The following is a 21,718-nucleotide window of genomic DNA, read 5'->3' as shown; positions in this document are numbered from 1 at the left end:
CCGTCTTCCTTTCCACACTTCCCAAACATCACCTATCAATCAACCTTTAACATTTGCCTCAATTTGGTAGAAACGTAAATTACAAATCATTCTCTCCAATTAGTCAATTAGACAAATTAGGTTTGATTATTATTATCTCGCCACAGCCAATTACATTTTGATTTATTTTCATATTTAACTGACACTACAAATTACGGCTATTAAAGGCGCATAAATTATGCCCTGAACAAGTGTGTGACAAATTAAGATCTCTTGAGAGCAAGTTCTAGCAATTATAGTAATTGAATGAATATGTATGAATGACTCATTGAGATTACAATGTATCACATACTCCACTAAATGACACATTTTGGACACTCTTAGAGATACAAATATATTCTTTCTGTGAAATTGTTGGTATTTTTTCGCACTTCTTAAATGTGTAATTTGGTTTTCAAAACGTATTTTTCACTTTCCCCCTTTGACAGTTTCTCCGTGGCATTCTTCTTTCTCTCTGCACTTGTAATTAACTAAATATCTCTTTCAGTACTAATTGCTCTGATGCTGTCGGGAAAATTGTAGACCACAGAGCATTTCAGAGAAAACCTTAAAAGAAGAAAGGAAATCCCCTCCAATCACAGGCTGAACGCAGAGATAATTATGATTCACATCATGAGAAGCTGCTTCTCAGGCTGAGTGATTTAAAATAACTAACACTAACCAAGCTTTCTGCCCGAGGTATGCGAAAAGAAAAAAGTAGGTGTTTTAGTGAGATGTCAGGAAGGCTACTTCTGTATTTCAGTGTGGCTGTCAAACTGCATTTCACCCTATGCTGTCCTCCTTTTCTCAGCTTTCTTTCACAGGACATGTCCAGTCACTTCCTTTTAAAAGGCCACCTGGAAAGGAACATGTGGAGTGTATTTCTCTCACTCTCTGTGTATTACACACTCTTTCATTCAATCTTTCTTACCATTTATTTCCTTTCCTCAACCTTTGAGAGAAAACTCTCGAGCACTGCCCCGAGGACACAGATTCCTCACTCAGAGACAAACAACGTTTCGTCAGTTAACACCTGCCACCAGGGGCGGACTGGCCATCGGGACAAATCCCGATGGGCCGGTACTGATGTGGGCCGGCCGGTAAGTCACTAGCACCACCAACCCCCCCCCCCCTTACTAGTGGTATTAACTTGCGGTACCGCGGTGGGCCGGCGGTACCGAAGTGGGCCGGTCGAGAGTCCCGGGCTGATTTGTAGTCCCAGTCCGCCCCTGCCTGCCACTTTAAGGATTCTATCTTTTTTCCCTCTCTCAACATTATGCACAGCTTTTCTTGTTTCTCCTCGAACTCATTCTCCATCATAAAGGTGTGTATCACTCTCTCTGTCTCATTTTCTCCTGCTTTTATCTTAGATGGCAAAAAGGCCACATTGAAAGGCTGGGTCAGATTTTCAAGCTCAGGAACTGTCCTCTCGACAGCAGCATCAAACATCCAATACAAAGCTGCATTTATCGATACAGCTCAACCACTTCAGCACATCCAGTCTCATGAAAGTAAATCTAGTTCACAACCTAAAACAGACACACACCCCCCCCCCTCCATCATTAGTCCTCCTCCTGCTGTTTTTAATTAATAAAAACACACTCACGTCTTGCTGTCCAATCAAAACAGGATTAACTTCAACACAGACGTGTCTGTGTTTTCTGGTAAGGTGTGTGTGTGTGTGTGTGTGTGTGTGTGTGTGTGTGTGTGTGTGTGTGTGTGTGTGTGTGTGTGTGTGTGTGTGTGTGTGTGTGTGTGTGTGTGTGTGTGTGTGTGTGTGTGTGTGTGTGTGTGTGTGTGTGTGTGTGTGTGTGTGTGTGTGTGTGTGTGTGTGTGTGTGTGTGTGTGTGTGTGTTTTTTCAGACCTCTTACCCCTGACACATAAAGCACCAATCCCTGAGCTAGGCCAGATTTCTTTGGTTCATTTCGGAGACTTCCTGAGCTAATTATGAACCACTTCAACCACCTGCCCTGAGCAGGCAGAAGAGAGAAAGACTGAGAAAAACACTCAGAGAATATTTGCTCTAATCTTCAGTGTGGAGAAGCTGAAGTGGGTCAAATGTGGTCGAGATCAAGCGGGTTACTGCAGCGAATATAGTGCCAATTCACCAGCTGGATTGAAGATAATTACTGAGTAAAGTATATAATTATGTCTTTCTTTCTTTTATCTAAGGTGGGATTATTGTATTGCTTTGTAGTTCTTAAGGTAAAGTTGAATAATTGAAAAGCCCCCAAAGCCCCCCCTCAGGGCAAATGTTTTTTGGGGTTTTGTTTGCCTTCGTCTTTTAACAAACAAACAACGCTTAAGCCTGCCTGCTGTTCATTCTCACTATTAAGTGTATGTATATCTCGACTGTCTGATCTCTTTTAATTTCAGTTCAAAAGGTAACTTCTACTACTTTTGCCAATACTCATTATCAGCCGGGATTTGGAAATGACTGCATTTCTTAGTTAATTTCTGCATTATAAAAAACGACCATCACCACAAGAGGAAGCAGCGCTCAGGTCTCGATAATCTCGCGGTAACAGAGCGGATAAACTCGGTCCGATTGGAGGACACGGGTCAGTCCCTGGGAGGAATGCGAGAAACAGGTGGGAGAGAGAGAAGGAGAGAGAAGGCAATACGCCTGCCTGTTCCCGCCCAGAGGCTTTCTTTAATGGTTAACTCATGAGACTGCAATACTCCTTTGTGAGTTAACTAGTGATACCTATAGAGGGCTAAACATCAGACACACACAATGGTTTTAAAAGCCTCATCATCCCATTAAAAACTCATTTATAAAACTCACGTGAAACTTCAGGCATGATGTGAAAACTCGCTGAACTTGTGTGGAGTTTGAATGAAATGCTGCCTGTCCTTATATAAGTGGCCTGTGTTAAGTGTTGCCAAGTCCTACAAAGGAAGCAATGCATGAAATAATGACTTGGCACAGCAGTTGCAGATTCATGCACACTGCTGACCCCCTCTGTTCAACTCTCTACTCTGGCAGTCAAGTGTGTAGGTTGGCATCCGTAACAACTCTAACATAACACGACTGGAGCGAAACATGCAGTTTGGAGGTGGAAGACTTACAAAATACTGCTGCAAAACACCAGTAAAAAAGACTGTGTAGTACATTTTAAAAGCATACTATAAAAAGAGAATATTGGTGACACCAGTGGGATAACAAATGTCATCACATTCCCTAAATCTGATAGAATAAAGTCCTTAAGAAGACTGACGCTATGAAATAGGGTCATTATAGGTCGTTTATAAACTGAAAGCAATACCACCTGGGTGTTTAATGCTACCATACAGACAGACTATAAAAGCATCAGTCATTGTAACACTTTTGAGAACCAAACACTCAGCATTTAGGAACAATGCAAAAATGCTATTAAAATCGCCAAAATCACTTACAAAACAACCCTGGAATACATAAATATTGGACACTTATTGATATAATACGGGGTACTCAACTGCCATTAACTTCCACGATAGGCTAAAACAAATATTTAGACAAATTAAAAGTCTACCGAGTCCAATAACGTTTATAGTTCACTTCTGAGCAACAAATGCGGTAATAAGGCTTTTATAAAGTTGTGCCCAGCTCACCCGGATGGTCTGGCATTAACTTCCACGATAGGCTAAAACAAATATTTAGACAAATTAAAAGTCTACCGAGTCCAATAACGTTTATAGTTCACTTCTGAGCAACAAATGCGGTAATAAGGCTTTTATAAAGTTGTGCCCAGCTCACCCGGATGGTCTGGCTCGGGTCCCCGGACACGGGCCCCCCCACCAGCTTGCAGTACAGGTCCTGCACGCTCCGGCCGGTGTCCTCCTCTCCGCAGGTCGCCGTAGCAGAGATCTTGGTGCCCTCGGCCAGGTTAAAGTATGGCGGGTGCAGGCTGTATCCGTTCAGACCGTTGGTCTGCAGCTCCTGCGCCGACGCCAAGGTGCCGCAGGTCAGCCACAGCGGCCAGAGCAGCAGCGCGACCCGCGTTTGGGTGCGCAGATCCGGGGAGAGCGCCGCCGGTCGGCTCGCCATCATCTCCACCTGTTCGCTCGATCCGGTTGAAATAAAAAAGTTTGAGGACTAAAACAAATCTTAGTTAAATAAGAAATTGACAGTTAACTCGTGAGGAAGAAGGACATTTGGAGGCAAATGTTGCAAGAATTAGAGGAAGGGGTTGTAAGTCCCGGAGAGCGAAGCGTCGAGGTTTCTGTCCTCTCTCTGTGTCGCTCCACCAGGCACCTATTCCAACTCAATCTGACTCACCCTCCCTCCCCTCCCCTCTCTCTGTTGGCCCGTCCCCGGCTGTTGGAGGAGGGCACAATTTCTACCAATGCTTACTTTGAAGGGTTTGAGTTAAGTACATCATTCACGGATAATTAACTGGCTCAAATAAAGGCAAGGGGAGAGTTTTGATCCATTGGTCAATTTGATTTACAGTTCCTTTTCTTTCTTTTTTTAATGGATTAGTCCTTTTACTCATTTTCTTTCAACTTTACTTTCCATTGTCATGTTTTGTACTTCTCCTTCCTTTCTGTCCCTCCTCCCTTTCCTCCCAATCATTCCATTTTATGAGAGCAAAATTAAGTATTTTCTTTCTCTTTGTTTCATTTACTATCATCAATTTGACATGCCTGCATCATTGCACTCGCCATGTGGCTTAACAACAAATGGGAAACTAAACCACATGAGAATGCTCCTCAAACACACACACACACACACATAAACAAACACACACAGACAGGTGTCCTCAACATGCAAACACTGACAGCCACACACTCAGCCCCTGTCAGAAAACAGGAATAGGAAGACACTTTTATTATTAAGAGTGATCATTTTCCATTCTTGATTTTACACGTTGAACAACCAGAGTGATTTAACAGCTTTTAACAATGTAATGCTGCAACTAACTTTTTTCCTTGAGCATTTTGCAGTCTCTATTCGTGGAGTTTTTTTTACAACCACCTGTTAGGTCACTAAAGTTAAATAGTTAGTGGGTCACATGATAACATGACAACTGAGCAAACTATTTTCTGAAATGGACCTTGATTGAGTCAAGATTTTTTTCTCGCATAAACATTATGTTGTGTATTTAGCCTGTTGGTAGAGGAAACCTGCATGTAGCATTACTTTTATGATATGTTGCTTATGCTGAAAGTTTGAGATTGTTAGCACCACAGCCTCAAAGTCTTTGAAGAGATTTGAAACTGTGTGTTTGTCTGTTTGACCTCCAGGAGACAGAAGGCGGCCCGTCACTCTTCTTCTGTGTATAATCCGTCCTCCTCTGCCTCTGTAATCTCGTCTCTCTCCCTGGGAGCTGTCAAACTGTCCCATACAGACTGTTGTCCTCTTCCTCCTGTTGCTGTCGGTCAGTGTTGCTCTTAGTGTGTAAGAGACAGAGGGAGAGAAAAACAGTGTGTCCACTTAGTATTCCTCCTCGACACACTCTCTCTTCAACTATAAATGAATCATGTCACAGAATAAAAGACTCAGTCCTTCCACCTTCCTTTACTGTCTTCAGTTTAAATCCACCGGAAGCTGCTGTCATCCATCTAAAGAAGCTGTTCCGCCTTTATTTCTTAGTCTTTTTTTAAGGTATACCTGCAACAGACATGAGGACGTTTCTTGTCATGAATGTCGTCCTTTGAATTCCATTTTCACTTTTGTCTTCTCGTTGAGAATTGGCCAAACATCAAGGATGGATGAGGAGGTTCCTGTCTTCAGAGGCCTTGTGTTGGTTTACTGCTGTTGAATGCCAATAGGAAAACTTCACAACAGCCGTACATGTTTTTCCATCTTGGTAGCTTGAATGTGCTTTGATCAGTAATGACACATTTCCCACATCTGAAGGCATTCAAACATAGCGTGTTACTCATAGCGAAAGCAACTTTAGACACATTTTCTGGTGATTGTTGAATTACAAAAGTCAACACAATAAATGCTTGGAAAGATTTGAAACATCATAAAATGTCTGGGAAGGATAGATGATGTCTTACAGGATGCATGAACACATGTGCGACTTTAATAATAGTGTGTAAGTCTATCATTTAAAAAGGGTAAAAAGTCTACGAGGATTTGTACAATTACTGTGAAAGGAGATTATGTAACAAAAGTTGAGGTTCAGAGCACCATAACTCATTAAAGGATGTTTTTGGGAAAATAAAATCCCCTGAAGAAAGGCATGTGCATACACAGAGTTAGTATAGGTATTTGGGGTAAAGCTTACACATCTGAGCAGCTGTGTGTGTGTGTGTGTGTGTGTGTGTGTGTGTGTGTGTGTGTGTGTGTGTGTGTGTGTGTGTGTGTGTGTGTGTGTGTGTGTGTGTGTGTGTACTAGCATTACTATACTTGTGGGGACCTACATCTGTTTACATAGTCACGTGTGGGGACTCGCCTCCCTTATGGGGACAAAATGGAGGTCCCCATAAGGGTGTGTGTGTGTTTGTGTGTGTGTGTTTCTCAAGGACTCTGGAGCGCCGCCATCTAATCAAGCTACAGGAACCACTTTTGAAGATGAAAGGGTTTCTCCGCCACACACACTCACAGTTAACAGCTGCTCAGGTGAGTCTAAGTTATATTTACTGGTTTGGTTTGAAAGGATGTTTGTATTGAAAACAAATCTGTTAGAGGAGGACCCACGGGGAGATAAGACAGAAGACAGAAAGTAAAGATTCCTCTGTCAGGCAGGTGAAATTGTTGTCTTGTTTGTGCAATGTCTATACACTGTCCAGAGTCCAGAAACCTCACACATCTACTTCCTCCATCGTCTGTAAAACACATGCTGAACTCTGACCTTTGTCCTACCTCAGACACACACACGGGCCGGGGTCAGTGACCTCCTGTAGTTTAAAGGAGTCTAGAGGCAGTGTGTTAATGCGGCATAGATTCATTCACTGACACACTAGAACATTCTTCAGGCTATTTAGGCTCTCGGGTCACACTGGAGACACTTGTGTGGTTTCTGAGCTCCGCTTCAGGGCCACCATTACTCCTACAGTATAATTATTTCTTAATCTATATATTATGTCATATAGACTACAAAATGTAATCGAAGACAAATGCCTCTGGAATTTTCGAAGAGCCAGAAGTGATGTCTTGAAATCTCTTTTTTTTCAAAGTAGAAAAATAAATGGACACTTTAATGGAAATCTTTTTGTTCAGGTATCCATATTGTACTTTGCCCGAACTCAACAATAAAAGCTGGAAGATTATCTTTATCAATATTTTAAATTGTTCTTGGTTAATATGTATGAGTATACAGTAGCATCTGAATGCTGAACCAAGCTCTACCAGTTGTTGAAATATTGGGGGAAATACCCTTCTTTTTTTCAAAGTTAGATTCAGGAAGTCACTGTATTCTTAAAGTGCTGCACAGGAGTATGGACGGAGATTCATATTATGGCATTCATGTTTTTTAAAACTTTGGAGAGAGCCAGGCTAGCTGTTTTCCCCTGCTTCTTTAAGCTAAGCTAGGCTATCTTTCTCTATTTAACTCTGATTATAAACACCTGTCATCTCTCAACAGAGTCAAGAGAGAATTTAGAAAAGAGAAAAAAGGGGTGAGAAGAGAGAGAAATAAAGAGAGGAAGAGAGAGGGCTTGTCATTTCACCTCACTAATCCTCCCCTTCCCTCCTTCTTCTTTCTTCCTGGACTCTATGACTAATCTACTTCCTGGTTACCGAGGAGACCAAAGGAAAAGTGAGGGATAGGCCACTTGTTGTCCTGGTAACTGCTAACTGCTCCATTAATTGAACCCACTTACCCCCTGCTGGTACCTAAACTCACACACACACACAAATGCAGAGGTTGGAATTTGTTTGAAAAGAAAGAAAGAAAGGAAGAAAGACTAAATGGGAGGGAGGAAGTATGATAGGAATTAATGGAAGTAAATATGTGGAGAAATGCAGCTCAATTACCAACCCAGTCTCACGGCATTTGGTGTAATAGTCACGAAATAAATGTAATCTAGAGATTCGTGTTCACCAACACGATTTCCCCCTTTGTTTCGTGTCACACAGAACGATTTTAAAAGCAATGTTTTTCTATTGGTAGTATGTTTCGTGCCTGCACCACGTCTTTTTGTCCGGTCGGGTCTTGGAAGACCGGAAGCTGTGTGGTTCATAAAAACATTTTCTTACTCAATATCAAGCCACGATTATTGTTTTTATTTTAAATTGTATAATGTCGGACTTTTTTTTTACGTCCGCGAGGAAAATAAATGGGGCTCAGAGCCACAGAATACTGAAATCTGTAATTTTTTGTATCTGTTTTTCCTTCTAATTTGTTATTATTTACGTTGCTTTTAAAATCTTTCTGTGTGACACGAAGAAAATGGGGAAATCGTGTTGGTGAACACGAATCAATAGATTAATTTCGTGACTTTTACACAAAATGCCGTGAGACTGGGTTGCAATTACATAATAAGTGCATGCTTTGCAGCCCTCAGTATCCCATAATACTATGAGGGAAAGTTAAGTTTTAATATAGCTAATAAAAGGCGAATATCTAAGTGAAGCAAATGTAAAAAAAAATGCTATAATGCATCAAAAACATATATATTCTTATTCCCTAAAATAATTAAAAAAATTATAGTATTAAAGTTACGTAATACTGTCAACAAGAAGGGAACTCCACTTCCGAATGTTCGTAAAAACTGTTCTTTGATTGTGAGTCGTAATTTTAACTCGGTGAACAATATTTGTTTCTTTGATTCAAATCACTATCCGATCACAAAATCATCTCACATAATGAATACAGGTTAATAGAAATACCTGTACATGTATATATGATATGCTTTATACTGATTGCTTGACCTCCAGCATTTGCACTAAAACACAAAACTGTTCTTTCAGATTGATTTACTTTTAAGACTTTTTGTTAATACCTGATGTTTTGGGTATTTCAATGTTATAGTGGGTGTTCAGACAGCCCGACCTTCAAAAAATACAAGGGACTCTTTGTGGGGACATGTTGCTTCGTGTACGGGCAGTGAGACAATGTAATACTATCCAGTAAGTCTAGGAGTAGGTGAGATGCCAACAACCTGTACAACTGTTTTTACTACTTTGACAACAATACCAGAAAAGGACAATGTTTTGGGGAATTTAGTGTAGCCAGGAGGATATCCACAAATATCCAGGCCAAGAAAACCTTTTCCAATGCTGATCATTGTTAACAGTCCGGAAAAAAGGATAATACATCTCATCCAATTTCTTTAAAAAATGAGTATTCATATCTCCATATGAATACAAATACATAAAGAAGCTAATAGAAAGGTGGATCATCATAAGATGATAGCAGATGGCTTCCAGGTAGTTTGCATTTTAGTCTCTTTTGCACACCACACAAACTGTTACCTGCATGCCATAAAAGCCCTTTCAAACGTGATTGGTCGAAATTCCTTGGACTACAAACAGAAACCATAACTCTTTTGTTACGAAAACCTTTTGTAGGGAAGCTATAGATTTTGCGTTCATATGCGTGACAGGATTATACCACTCTGGAAACTTATCACAGTTACAACTATTTTATATTTTAAGACTACAAACACTACAAACATAGCATTTCCGGATATATTTGAGAGGCCAAAAGAGCGCCTTGCCGGATTATTTCAATGCTGTGTTTAAATAATTAGATATCTTAGTGTGAATATGTGAATATAATCCAATCTGACAGGTAAACAAAGTAGCCTACATTAGCGTAGGTGTTAGCTTTGAGCACCTCTGTAGCTTGCTGTCCTCACCTTTCAGTTAAACTCAGACACTTGTATCTAAATCCATCTGTTTGTATCTGCCTTCAGTCAAAGCTTAATGCTCTTATCATCACATGCTACGTGAAGACAAATCATGTGTCCTTCTCTTTTGCAGCCATAACTCCAGTATATTCAGATGATAACAATATTGAGTAAATACTGTTGTTCTATTCCCAACATTCCTCAGATTTTCCGCTTCAGGTTCTGCATCAGATAGACTTTTGAGACACAAACACACGCGCACGAACACACAGTGCTGAGGGCGGATATGTTTGAAGTGCTGCGGGCCGGGGAGGGGATGTTTGGGGTTGACAGCGGACTTCAATGTGTGTGTGTGTGTGTGTGTGTGTGTGTGTGTGTGTGTGTGTGTGTGAGGCAGGTACCTACATGCCCTTCTCTTTGTCTCCTCCAACAAGACACTCCACACACACTCCTGGTGGGCCCCCTCCCTTACTCCTTCTCCCTTTTGTTCCCCATATGAGATCTGCTTTTACTGGCCTATAGAAAGGATCAGAGCCTGATGTTAGTGATGCCTCTGTGGGTCACTGCGTGGGTCCATCTCCAACGTTTTAAATACATGGTGACCCCGACTATTTCTCAAGTGCAAGTATCAGGCCAAAATGTTCACTTATACAAAATAATTATCAAATATAATGGGAAGATTTTTACGAGGTTTATTCAGCGCATTTATGCTTCTTAGAGCTCCATGAGCTTTTTCTCTAATGCTACTAACAGGACATCTTTTATTTGTTAACCCTTCTACTTGTAAATGTTCTGAGAACAGCAGATACCTTGGGATACAAACTTTTAAAAATTAATATTTCGACTTTCTGCCTTAGCGTAGCACAAAGCCTGGATACGACAAAAAGTGAAGATTCCAAAAACAAATCTTAGTAGTCACCTGGTAAATTACTAAAATGTTAATTTTGACATTATGTTGAACAATTACCCGGCTATTTGTTCCAGTGCTAATTTAAGATGCATGTTTATCGTCTGCCTTTAAAAAAAACGTTACATTGGAAAAAACACAAAAAAATGTATACTTTTTTGTAATACTTTTTAGGTAATCTTTTGAAATCACCCAATATTATTTTACTTAATTGTCTTTAAATTGTGGAATATTTGGTATGATAACGTTTCTGTGGTATAATCTCACCACAGGTTAATGAGGATTAATTTGACTTGAAGTGGCAGCCTCTTCTCTCTCTTTGACCCACTCTCACCAGTGTCTCTTTTACCTCTTTTCCTTTATGAATCTCGCCTACTTTGAAGTCTGATAGCGTCTGAAAGAGGACAAAGAGACAAAAAGAGACGAGCCGGGCTGCTTCTGAAGACAGACAAAAGGATGAGAGCGAGAGAGATGGACAGATAGTAGGGAAGAAAAAGAGAGTCATGACAAAACACAGGAAATGAGGAGTGGGGCGAGGAGAGGAAAATGAGGGATTGACATCAGGTTATACATTCAGAAGTCTGGACAAAACAATTCAGGAGGTAAAAAGAAACCATAAACCAATTCATAACTGTGGTATCAATTGAATCTCTATCAAGATTTTATATTCAGCTTATAAGTATTCAGAGTGATTTATAATCATGGTATTGTTTTGTTTAATTGGAAATAGGACCAGAAGTTATGAGTTCAACTGTTCACTTTAATTGTATCTCAGTAATCCTGTAGCTGACACCTAGTGGCATTTAAAGGAACTTCAGGATCAACTGGCAACCCTCATTAGTTTCAATATACAGCTATAGTTAATGCTGATGCTACCGACTAACCTGCCTGTGCAGTGAAACACAGAAACAGAACCTGGATCAGTGCTTAGATGAAATAATCAGTGACGTAGACTTCTATCTATTAAGATGAGGTTGAGCTCTTCACTGACCTACTGATGAAGCTGTCTATTAGCACAAATGCAATCATAATCTATAAACAAGGAAGGATTTTTATGTACGTGTTCTACTGTAGGACCATATCGGCTCACTGGAATTTTATTCAAGGCTGAAACAGTGTTCTTTGTCTGTGGCTGAGTGTGTGTGTGTGTGTGTGTGTGTGTGTGTGTGTGTGTGTGTGTGTGTGTGTGTGTGTGTGTGTGTGTGTGTGTGTGTGTGTGTGTGTGTGTGTGTGTGTGTGTGTGTGTGTGTGTGTGTGTGTGTCAAAGGTATGCAGGGGGCCAGGTGAGGGGGTTTGGGGGGAGTATGAGGGGCTTCCATCTCTTTATGTTAAGATCATTGTTTGGCAAGCTGTGACTTGCCGAGCCTCCCTGCTGAAGGCAGAGAAACATGTTTAGGTTGATTTGGTTCCGCAAAAGAAGGTGGGACTAAATGTGGCTGAGCGAAATGAATGGACTGCACAACAACCTACAAAAAACGATTTTAAATATTAAAACAAATAGAAAAATCCATATGTGGCAGCCAGTGCCGGCCCCCGGTAGAAACGGTAGAGGGGAGGGAGATTGTCTAATAGCTCATTGATTGCGGACGGCGCCATTATCTTTGACGAAAAGAAAAAGGCTCAAATGGGTTGCCAACCTGTCAGTTGAACACAGAATGCTAAAAACTGAACATAATGACAGAAAGGTGATACTTGTGCATGGCTCAAGGTAGGCTTGAAGTTTGATTCTAAAATAGCTTGTTTGCATGGAAACACTTTTTTAAACATTTGTTCTGCCTCATTATTGGGAAGGATCGAAGAAAAGCTGCCTTTATCCATCCAACAATCTGGTTTAATCGCGTGATGAGTATTCGATTTTCACAGGGTCATGGGTGGCTATTGATATTACATCTAGTAACATGTATTCTTTCATAATTCAACTTCAAAATGGGATTATAGCGTGGTTTTTAAAACAAAGAATGTCTCTCTCCTCTCACACAAGTGCATCTTGTTCTCACGCTACACAGATTTGAGGCAGGTAACGGTTAGTAATTTGCCCATAAACGGAAGTGATGCAATTAAAACTCTTAACAGCAGAGCAACATCACTGGAGTCTGTAATTCCACCTGAGAAAGAGGGACTGTTGAGGAGGTGAGAGCTGGTTACCGATTACCTATTAGTGTTGCAAGCAAACCCTCCGAACTGCAATCATTATATGCCTCATGCTATAGAACAGCAACAGGCCTGGTTGCATCTTTTTGCAAGCTGTTTTGCTTCTGATTCTATACATTGTTACACGGTGGATTACATATACCATTTGGATTCTCTTACAGTGGGCAACAGCTTTTAATAGCTGAACGTGCAGAATTACAGGTTACTTCAGGTCAGTGTATGTGAAGTGTGAACTGGACAGGCTAATAGTGCTTAGTTTGCAACACCTCAACTCACCTCATACCTTGGTCCACAGTCCAGCCAAGCCTTCTGTGAAAAAAGTGAGGGGAAGGAGAGAGGAAGGTGACATACATACTTCTCATCAGCAAGGCTACTCACCTGCAGGGGGAAAAAAGAGGGAGAATGTGTGGGAACAAAGCAGTAAAGCAGCAGTTGATGACAGCTATCATTAGGGCTGTGTGAGGTTAAAGATGCCCTGAAACCGCTCTCACACACCACTGGACCATCACCTACACACTGTGTTTAGCCTAAATGACCACTGTAACCTTCCCATGCCTTCACCTGGCCCTGTTATTCCCAGGTTGACCTCCATTTAATCTGCTCGCTCATTCTTTCAAAGCCAGATGGTGCAGGTAGCAGGACTAAACAGGGCCCTTCTGCATGATATGAAAGTAGAAGTATAACATCTACCAAAACGGTCTCACATGAGTATTTTGGGCAAAATGATAATTGTAGCAAATAATTACATAGCAACTTTAATAAACTAGACTAAAACCACTATTTCACTTACATCTTGGTGAGAAGTAGTAGGCCTATGCCTACTAATTTTGTAGAAAGGCTTATGTAAAAAATTCCACCAAAGAAAAACAAATAATTCCTACATAATAATACCTAACAAATTGTTTTGTTTATTCAATATCTTCCATTCAATGTAATGTAACGGACGTACCGTTAGTTGAGTAAAGGTACTTAGCCTAGTTACTTTTACCTGCTAATGACAACAAACGTGCACACTGATTAATTTAACTTTCCTTCATTAACTTAACATGGCTCCTCCATTACTAGCGAGGTGTTTTGAGTTAGTATAACATATGTTTAACTTTGCTCTGCCTTTTCTCATTTTCAACGCCATGGGCTAACGCTAGCTAGCTTAACTACCAGTAGGCTACAAACCAAACGGAAGGTAGATGTTAGCATTAGCACGACCCAAAAAGTAGTTTATCATACCAAGTGTTGCATTTACATCTTTTAAAATGGCTAGCGAAATATTCAGCAGTTACTTCTCATACCATTCACAATTCCCAAATGGAATAATTATAATATGCAGACAACTTTTATTCAAAGTAAATCAATGTCACCTGCTGTCTTCCTAGCTGTGCGTAAAAGGTTGCAATACCATATTCCACCACACACACTGACATTAACACGGGTTGTGTTCAGAAGGGGGCGCTGTTTCACATAGTTGAGAAAGCTTAGAATGTGTGAAAACTGCAATACAAGAATCCTGACCATTATTTGAATATATTAGTTAAACTTTTAACTACCGTTTTGGATTTGTTTTGCCACCAAGCTTCGAATGTTTTGTTAAGGAACAATTGTATTGTTCAAATGTGCCATACGAAAAAACTTGCCTTCACAGTTTTCAATATTGTTCCTTATAATTATTATTGCTTCAATAAGTATCTGACACCATAGGAAATAATAAAACCCCAACAATATAGATGTCAGTCAAGTCAGTAGGATTGAGAAGCAACGTGACTGAATTACTAAAGAAAAAGAACACCAGATTCTGAATTCTACATGACTTATTTTACTAGAATAGGATTTCATGTCCTGCGTGCAATCCTTTTAAAGTAGAACATATTTCTGAGTTTTGATAAAAACTTTAATTTATTGTCACATGTTGCCCTCTGCTGGAATAAACCAGTAGCAAAGTACTACCAGTTCTTCAGCACCTGTAATAATATACTAACCTGAGAGGAAAGTCAACCAGCCTTCAGCAATGTGAACAGTGAAACATTTGAAGGTACTGTTCATATTGATTGATACCTAAAATGTTTTAAACGTTACTCACATTATATTATATCGCCTATTTATTCATTCAGCCAACAAAGACACTTGACTTTATAATACCTAGATATTTAACTATTAGATACTACCTATTTCAATTAAAGCTTATTTTAATTATCCATCAGTAAGTGCAGGTTTTCAAGCAATGGGCATTTAGTTCAGGGGTGGGGAACCTTTTTCCTCTCAAGGGCCCTATCAATTTTTACAACATCCTCCGAGGGCCGTACAAATTATTGACCTCTGCTTAAAACTACTAAAATCACAGCCCGTTAATTTCGCTTGTCTTTCATGCTGTGCAAAGAAAAAGCAACCTCTTAATCCAGATATTTTACCATGACTCTTACCACGTGCACGGTTGTGGCATGACCACCAAAACAGAAAGATATGGACACAAAATGTCTGCAAATGTATTTAGTTTCCTATCCATGTGGACATGATTTAAGTGGTGGTGGGGGGAGAACCTAACCACCTAGGAGGGTCCGGGGACATGCTCCCCCAGGAATATATTTTTTTAAATGTTGATTTTAAAAGCATCAATCTGGTGTGAGAGCAACATTAGGAGATCTATGGATACATCTCAACACCGAACTGTAAGCAGATTTTCTTTATGGATATTTTACAAATCACACCCCTTTTAAACTGTATTCTTGTTTATTTAACTTTTTTTTACTGTCATATAGTATTTTATACCAGTTTTTCATTTATTATCTTGTTTTTTTATAACTATAATGATCATATACAGATGTGCCTTTACCTCACTGGTTGTAGAAAAAGCTTCTTATATTCGTTAGCATAGCAACATTGAAATGTTGCCTCAAAGCTCAATACCAGAATAAAAAAAAAGACAGTTATTTTTTTTCTATTTTATTTTTACAAAGTTTCCACTTCTTCAGCATCACACTCAGATGTTCCTGTAAAACAAAAGAAAATCATTGTCAGTTACCAAAATTGTAATTTGATTCTGATTTAAAACTCTGAAAACATCCTGCCTCATACATACATATATTCATACTAATGACTAGGGATGGAAATTTGAAAACAAATGTATATTCGACACCCGAAAAAACGGTTAACCGATTAACCGAAATGTACATATCCTATAGAAAAAAATAAAAGATGTGGGAAAAATGTTGACCAAAAAAAATTATTTAGAAAAATAAATAAATACATCTTCAAATAAGTATAGAAACCAAGTCGAATTTGTCAAATGTATTGAACTGGTGATCACAGTTTGACCAGTTAACAGCTATAGGCCTACAGCTTTCATGCTTAAAACATAACTTGGCTGTGACACATACAACAATTTAAAAAACGGTTTTAATTAGGTCAACTAAAATATGCGTCATATCCTGAGTTGAAGATGAGCGAACTATGGATAAATCGAGGAACACAGAGGGTTTAATTCTGCATGGTTAGTTATCTGCTTTCACAGCCAACGATGCTAGTTTACCGGTATGTTTGATATGTAGAGAGAAGTTATCAAAGGTGCTGCAGCAGACTTTACGTATTGGAGGAAAAACACGGAAGAGGAAGACTGCTGACGATCTTCAGTCATAATTCAATCACCTAACTATTTTTAGGGTGCAGCTATATGTTATAATTATTTCAAAGTGGGCCCATTTTAATTATATTCATTTTCTTCAAATGTGCAGAGGACTCCCCAAGTGCTGTGTTGATTTATTTTTAAAGTAGACCTGTGTACTTTTTTTTATTCTCCTTATAAGAGTTATTTGTTTATTATTCAAGGTAAACAGCTTTCTATAATGTAATACAAAATAAATGCAAAAAAACTGTAGTCTTTGTCTATGATGTAACAATATATACAACTTTATAAGCTATCAAGCTATCAAACATGTTTTGCGGCTCCAGACAAAACCAATTGGTCCAAAAAGGGGGCAGACCCCTGGGTTAGGGTAACGTAACCCTATTAAAACAGAGATCAACAACTTCTAACAGGGCCTATGCACAGAATGCAGCTATTCAATACTCATTCTTGTTTAAGAATATGAGCATGTCTACTCAGGGGAGAGGCGGTGCGGAGACGATTCACAATCAGGCCAGCAGTAGAGAAGACCCTCTCAGCTGGAATTTGGGCATAAGATTAGGTTTGAGTCTGCGTGATCTGCGTGTAGGGAGGGACAGCAGCCATATCATTAGCTAGATCTGATGGATTTGGACCTAAACACGAGTGAAGTATAACCGGACGCGAGAGAGAGAGATCCGCACCTGCAGCTCTGCCCGCTGTGGGGGACCGGTGAGCGGAGCAAAATACACCTTTAGAGAATAATCGTTCCCATCCCTACTACTGACTTAAGTGAGCAGATTCTTACTTTGCAACCATGGTGTCCTCTTTTGCCAGCCTGAGGATGGAGTCGTCAGACTCGCCCTATAGGTGAAAAAAATGGTTAATTCAAAGGTTTTCTGCATTTAGAAGACGATCTCATGGTAGTTAGGTTTCCAGTAAAGACTATAGGATAGAACCAGCAACAAGCTTTCCATTTTAACTTCACAGCAAAGCAGTGGAAACAAATATAATCTCAAATCTGTTCCAACACATTAAAGAACTTCCTCTGCCATCTAATTCCTAATGGAAGGACGACAGAAACTGCACATCTACAACAATTATACTGTAATACACAATATTTACAGCTGAAATTATATTTTAAAAAAAGTAGGATAAAGGTATTGCAACTCTTAACTGATGAAGAAATCATACAACTAAATGACAGGTGTTTTCCTTTGGATATGACAGCAGTGAAAGCACAATGCAACAGAAATCCAGCTGAGACTCACCATTCTGCGGATAGCGCCGCAGATAGCATAGGTCTTGAACTGCCCATTGAAGCGACCAGTCACCTTGTCAACCTGCAGAGAACAGAGCCCACTGCTTAACATGTACAGTCCAAAACAGCTGGTAAACACTTCAAACGTGCCTTTATAAAAACACATTCGATTTTTCCTAAATGAATGTACAGACTGTACTTTTGTTTCAAAATAAAATAAAATGCTACCGTTCTATATTTATCCACGAGATATATGAAAACCAATTGAAATAAGACTCGGTGTAACCTCCAATGCATCACTTTGAATTTATATAATTTGTCAAATTTAAAAGTATTGAGCGTTTGATTTTCAAGAAAACCTGCAGTTAAACTATGCAACTACATAATGTTATTTACACAAAACCCATGTAGCGAGTTTGGAAATTGAGCAATCGGTTTACACATGAATGTAAAAGAGCCAATGCCTTAACGCATGACATACCGAACAATCTAGAAACACAGCAGCCTATCACGAATACATAATTTGTTTAAAACCTATTGACACTCAGGCTTAACATGCATTTGGGTTCATTTCCAACCATAATAATAATAAGTATTCATTCATGATCTATTGATTATGTAAAAGGTATTCCAATCATATTCCAGTTTCAATTCTATGGAGCCTGTTTGATGACTCAAATGTCCTGCCTTCACAATATGTTATCATCAGTGTTTCCTTCAACTATTCACTCTCTCCACCACAATGCTGTTGTGACAACTCAATGCAAATATGAATAACCAATACTGGGACTACTGTTTGAAATAACTTTGTTTAGAGTTGTAAAACAGGCACAGCATGTGTCAGCAAACTAGTGGCTACTTAGATTATTAATATCTTTATTAAGACTGAACTATGGTGATCTTTTTATGTATATTAAAAAAGCTAAATGCCATTTATGTCAGCATGTCTTTTTTGGCTGTGTTAATGTTATTTCCCCAAGAGCAGGGAATGCAGGGTTTGACTGTAAAACTAAACTTTCTCCTTCAAAATGAATGCCACTTATGGTTTTAAATCACTCTGTTACTCATCAGTTGGGGTGTGAATTAGCAAGGGGGTTAAGTCTGCATGTTTTGAAGTTTAAGGTTTTTTCTCCAAGCTTGCACAACATTCAAAGCAACACAGAGTACAACACATTGCTTACAAATACATTTTTCACTCACATCTCAACATAAAAACTTGTTTTCAGGCAAATGTGCTAAATATATTTTTTTGGCTTGCATTAACATACAATATCTACATGCAATGTACCCTTACTTTAGCTTAATGTGCTAAATAATGTTGAGTATAAGCTTCTATTTGGCATACCAAGTGGTATCATTGTGGTCTTGATACTAAGTATTCATTATAAATACAAATAACTGATATTATTCATCAACACAGATGGTCTAACTAACAGTTTCATGCATTTCTGTTGCATATGAAAAGATGCAATCTGTTTTTACCTCAGCAATGTTGATCTGGATGGAGGCATGGTCCTTGGCTCCAATGATTCTGTTGCTGGCAGAGCTGAAATACAAACGTACATTATTTGTAATGGTCATGTTAATTAAATGTCACCATCCTTCACTGCTCTATATAATGGAGTATCCAGCAGATCACTAATGCTACAATTGAACTGGCAAATGCTTTATTTGTTGTCACATAGCATCGAATCAAGTGTAATCCCCAAGTAGATATTCCAAAAATATTTACGTGAATGCTGTACAAGCAAAGTCCTAGGTGCCCTGACTCTACTCTATTGTTTGAATGCGTCTTTAATTTCTTTATCAAGTACATCTCAGAGGAGAGCATTTTTTAAAAAGTATATTTGACTTTAGTTTTCAGATCATGGTTTTGCATTTCATTCTTAGTGAAAAACATGTATCTTCAAATGGGCTGATGTTAAGTGTTTTCCTTCAAATATTGAACATTCTGCCCATTTAAAATCATGTGAAAAAAGATTTTCCACCGAGCTAAAAACAGAGGGTGACATCTCATGAAAATGTGCTCTTGTAGATTATGATGCATTGTTGAAGCTTAGACTACCCAGCAGTATATAAAGCTAAATACACGTTATGTAATAAAGCTTTAACATTTACAGCAGTACAATGCAACACACATGTGCAGCAGTCATGTATTTCAAGAGCATCACATGCAATAGGACACTTTTTACTGCCTTTCTCACAAGTACTTCTAGTTGGAAAACATTCTGTTGTTACTTAAATCCATTTAGAGAAGTTTTTGAACACGAGATTTACTCTTTTGGGTATTTTATTGGTGTTTTAGCACAAGAGTGTCTCTTCAAAGTAAAAGGATATTAATATTTCTTCATTCATTAACTGAGTAAAACACACTCACCATTTACGTGGGACGTAGAGATCCACAAATTCACCAGCGTCGTTCTGCATGTTTACAGGTTGTACAGGCGGTCGCCTACAAATCTGAAAGAAAGAAACCCCAAAACAGAAAAATCAGATGCGCGTTTTCCTTTTTGCGCTAACTAGCTAGCGTAACTATGCTAACACTCTCACAGACATTTTAATGTTCCAACAGTCGCATATTATTCGTATCAACGCAGAAATAACACCGTGTGAATAATACCACAAATACCAAACACAGTCTGGGGATATGTTACTCAGAAACCAGTAATGACTTGCTAGCCAGCTAGCACATCAGTTAGCATACTCAGAGCGGCCGCATGTGGCTGCTCACACACTCGACAAACGTCTGATAGTTACACACAATTAAGTCCCATAAACACATCCCAACACTTATCTAAAACAACAAAGTCACATTCACTTTGACATATCTAAGATAATATTGCGGCAACGTATGGAGAAAAGGTGATTTTAACGCGTTTTTAAGACGAGAGCTCGACAGATACGCACCGTATAGGACAAATGGCCGACGGGAAAGGAAGAGCTGCTGACCCGGAAGTAAAAATATCTCTTTCGATGTTTTCCTCGCCACCTGCTGGATACAATTATCCATGTCAGTGTTACAGAAGAACGTCGATGACTATTCAATAACAAGAAAAAGTAAGTAAAAAAACTATATTAATATATATATATATATATATTATACCTGCCTCAGTGATTTCCAGTTTTTAAATCAGTCTTACATAGTCTCATGCTGTATGCAGTATGGCCTTGCTCAGCTGGCTGTGTCTGAAATATGAAATTGAACTATTTAATCAAACCCAAATGTGCGGGTGTATCTCATAAACTTTAATATAACTAGCACAAGGTAGCTACTCCCCATACATTGACTGACTGCTCTGTGTGTGCTGCACAGAGGTCACAGTTGTGTTTTGTTCCTGTTCTGTTGTTAAAGAGTAATTTTTCTTCCTTTATAGTATACAAGTAAATTAATTCATATCAGTATAAGAAGTTGTAATATATAGAAAATATTTAGGAACAAAGATATTACTTTTTATTTACTCCTTAAAATAGCACAATGTTATTAAACCAAAATCTTACCCTAAAAGAAATAATAGAAAGCAAACTGAATACATATTTATTTTGTTTATCTTCTTACAGGTGGGGCTGAAAGACTCGACCGCCGTTGAGCTGGACCATCATGGCTGCAGGTGTGACGTGTGTTACTCTCCTGCTCCAGTCACATGACTCCAGTGGGTCCCCAGTACTCAGCTGTACAGAGCAGCAATGGTACAAACCAAGAACTATGGCAAGTCTGAGAATAATGTCATTGTAATTCAAATACTAAAACTAACTCTGCTTTCGTAAATTTCAAGCTGGCAGTCAATTGTCATATGAACATCACCATGACAGCTAGAAGTCACACCGCTGCCCACCACCATGCTCCACCACTGGCTGGCTACAGACTACAACCATCTGCATGCGTTTTTTGTTGTTGTGAACAACAAAAAACTTAAGGGGATAGTTCTGGTCTTTTTAAGTGGGGTAGTATGTGGTGTATTACCTACAGTAGTCGTGTGGAGAAACATACAGGATGTACTGCTGAAGACGTGGGCAGAAGCAACATTTATTTTATCCACCCAAAAAAGCTATATCAGTTTA

At 39.1% G+C, this 21,718-nt stretch overlaps 2 protein-coding genes across 3 annotated transcripts in view; both read right to left on the bottom strand.

Moving 5' to 3' along the window:
• The window catches only part of lama5 (laminin, alpha 5), a 95,694-nt gene extending 91,456 nt beyond the window's left edge, over nt 1-4,238 (bottom strand). For both annotated transcript variants that reach the window (XM_034087438.2, XM_034087441.2), the window contains exon 1: nt 3,759-4,238. In XM_034087438.2, the coding sequence (XP_033943329.1) occupies nt 3,759-4,052 (294 nt within the window). In that variant the 5' untranslated portion in view covers nt 4,053-4,238. The remainder of the gene's footprint in view (nt 1-3,758) is intronic.
• Nucleotides 4,239-15,724: 11,486 nt separating this feature from the next.
• On the bottom strand, nt 15,725-20,635 carry rps21 (ribosomal protein S21). The gene is made up of 6 exons (XM_034086297.2): nt 20,567-20,635; nt 20,037-20,119; nt 19,142-19,205; nt 17,670-17,741; nt 17,207-17,262; nt 15,725-15,787 (listed from the first exon to the last, which is right to left on the bottom strand). The coding sequence occupies exons 2-6, from the start codon at nt 20,084-20,086 to the stop codon at nt 15,778-15,780; spliced, it is 252 nt and encodes an 83-aa protein (XP_033942188.1). The 5' UTR covers nt 20,087-20,119; nt 20,567-20,635; the 3' UTR covers nt 15,725-15,777.
• Between the last annotated feature and the right edge of the window lie 1,083 nt (nt 20,636-21,718).

This window comes from Pseudochaenichthys georgianus, chromosome 7 (assembly GCF_902827115.2).
Source record: "Pseudochaenichthys georgianus chromosome 7, fPseGeo1.2, whole genome shotgun sequence".
In the NCBI taxonomy this organism is placed as follows: domain Eukaryota; kingdom Metazoa; phylum Chordata; class Actinopteri; order Perciformes; family Channichthyidae; genus Pseudochaenichthys; species Pseudochaenichthys georgianus.
This window is presented reverse-complemented; position numbering and strand designations above follow the sequence as displayed.

What these genes read in the sequence shown, in the direction of transcription:
- rps21 (XM_034086297.2), bottom strand. Translation starts at nt 20,086, where the DNA reads ATGCAGAACGACGCTGGTGAATTTGTGGATCTCTACGTCCCACGTAAA. An exon ending in CTCTACGTCCCACGTAAATG is followed by an intron (nt 19,206 to 20,036) that starts GTGAGTGTGTTT and finishes TTTGTATTTCAG; the next exon opens with CTCTGCCAGCAACAGAATCA. An exon ending in TCCAGATCAACATTGCTGAG is followed by an intron (nt 17,742 to 19,141) that starts GTAAAAACAGAT and finishes TGTTCTCTGCAG; the next exon opens with GTTGACAAGGTGACTGGTCG.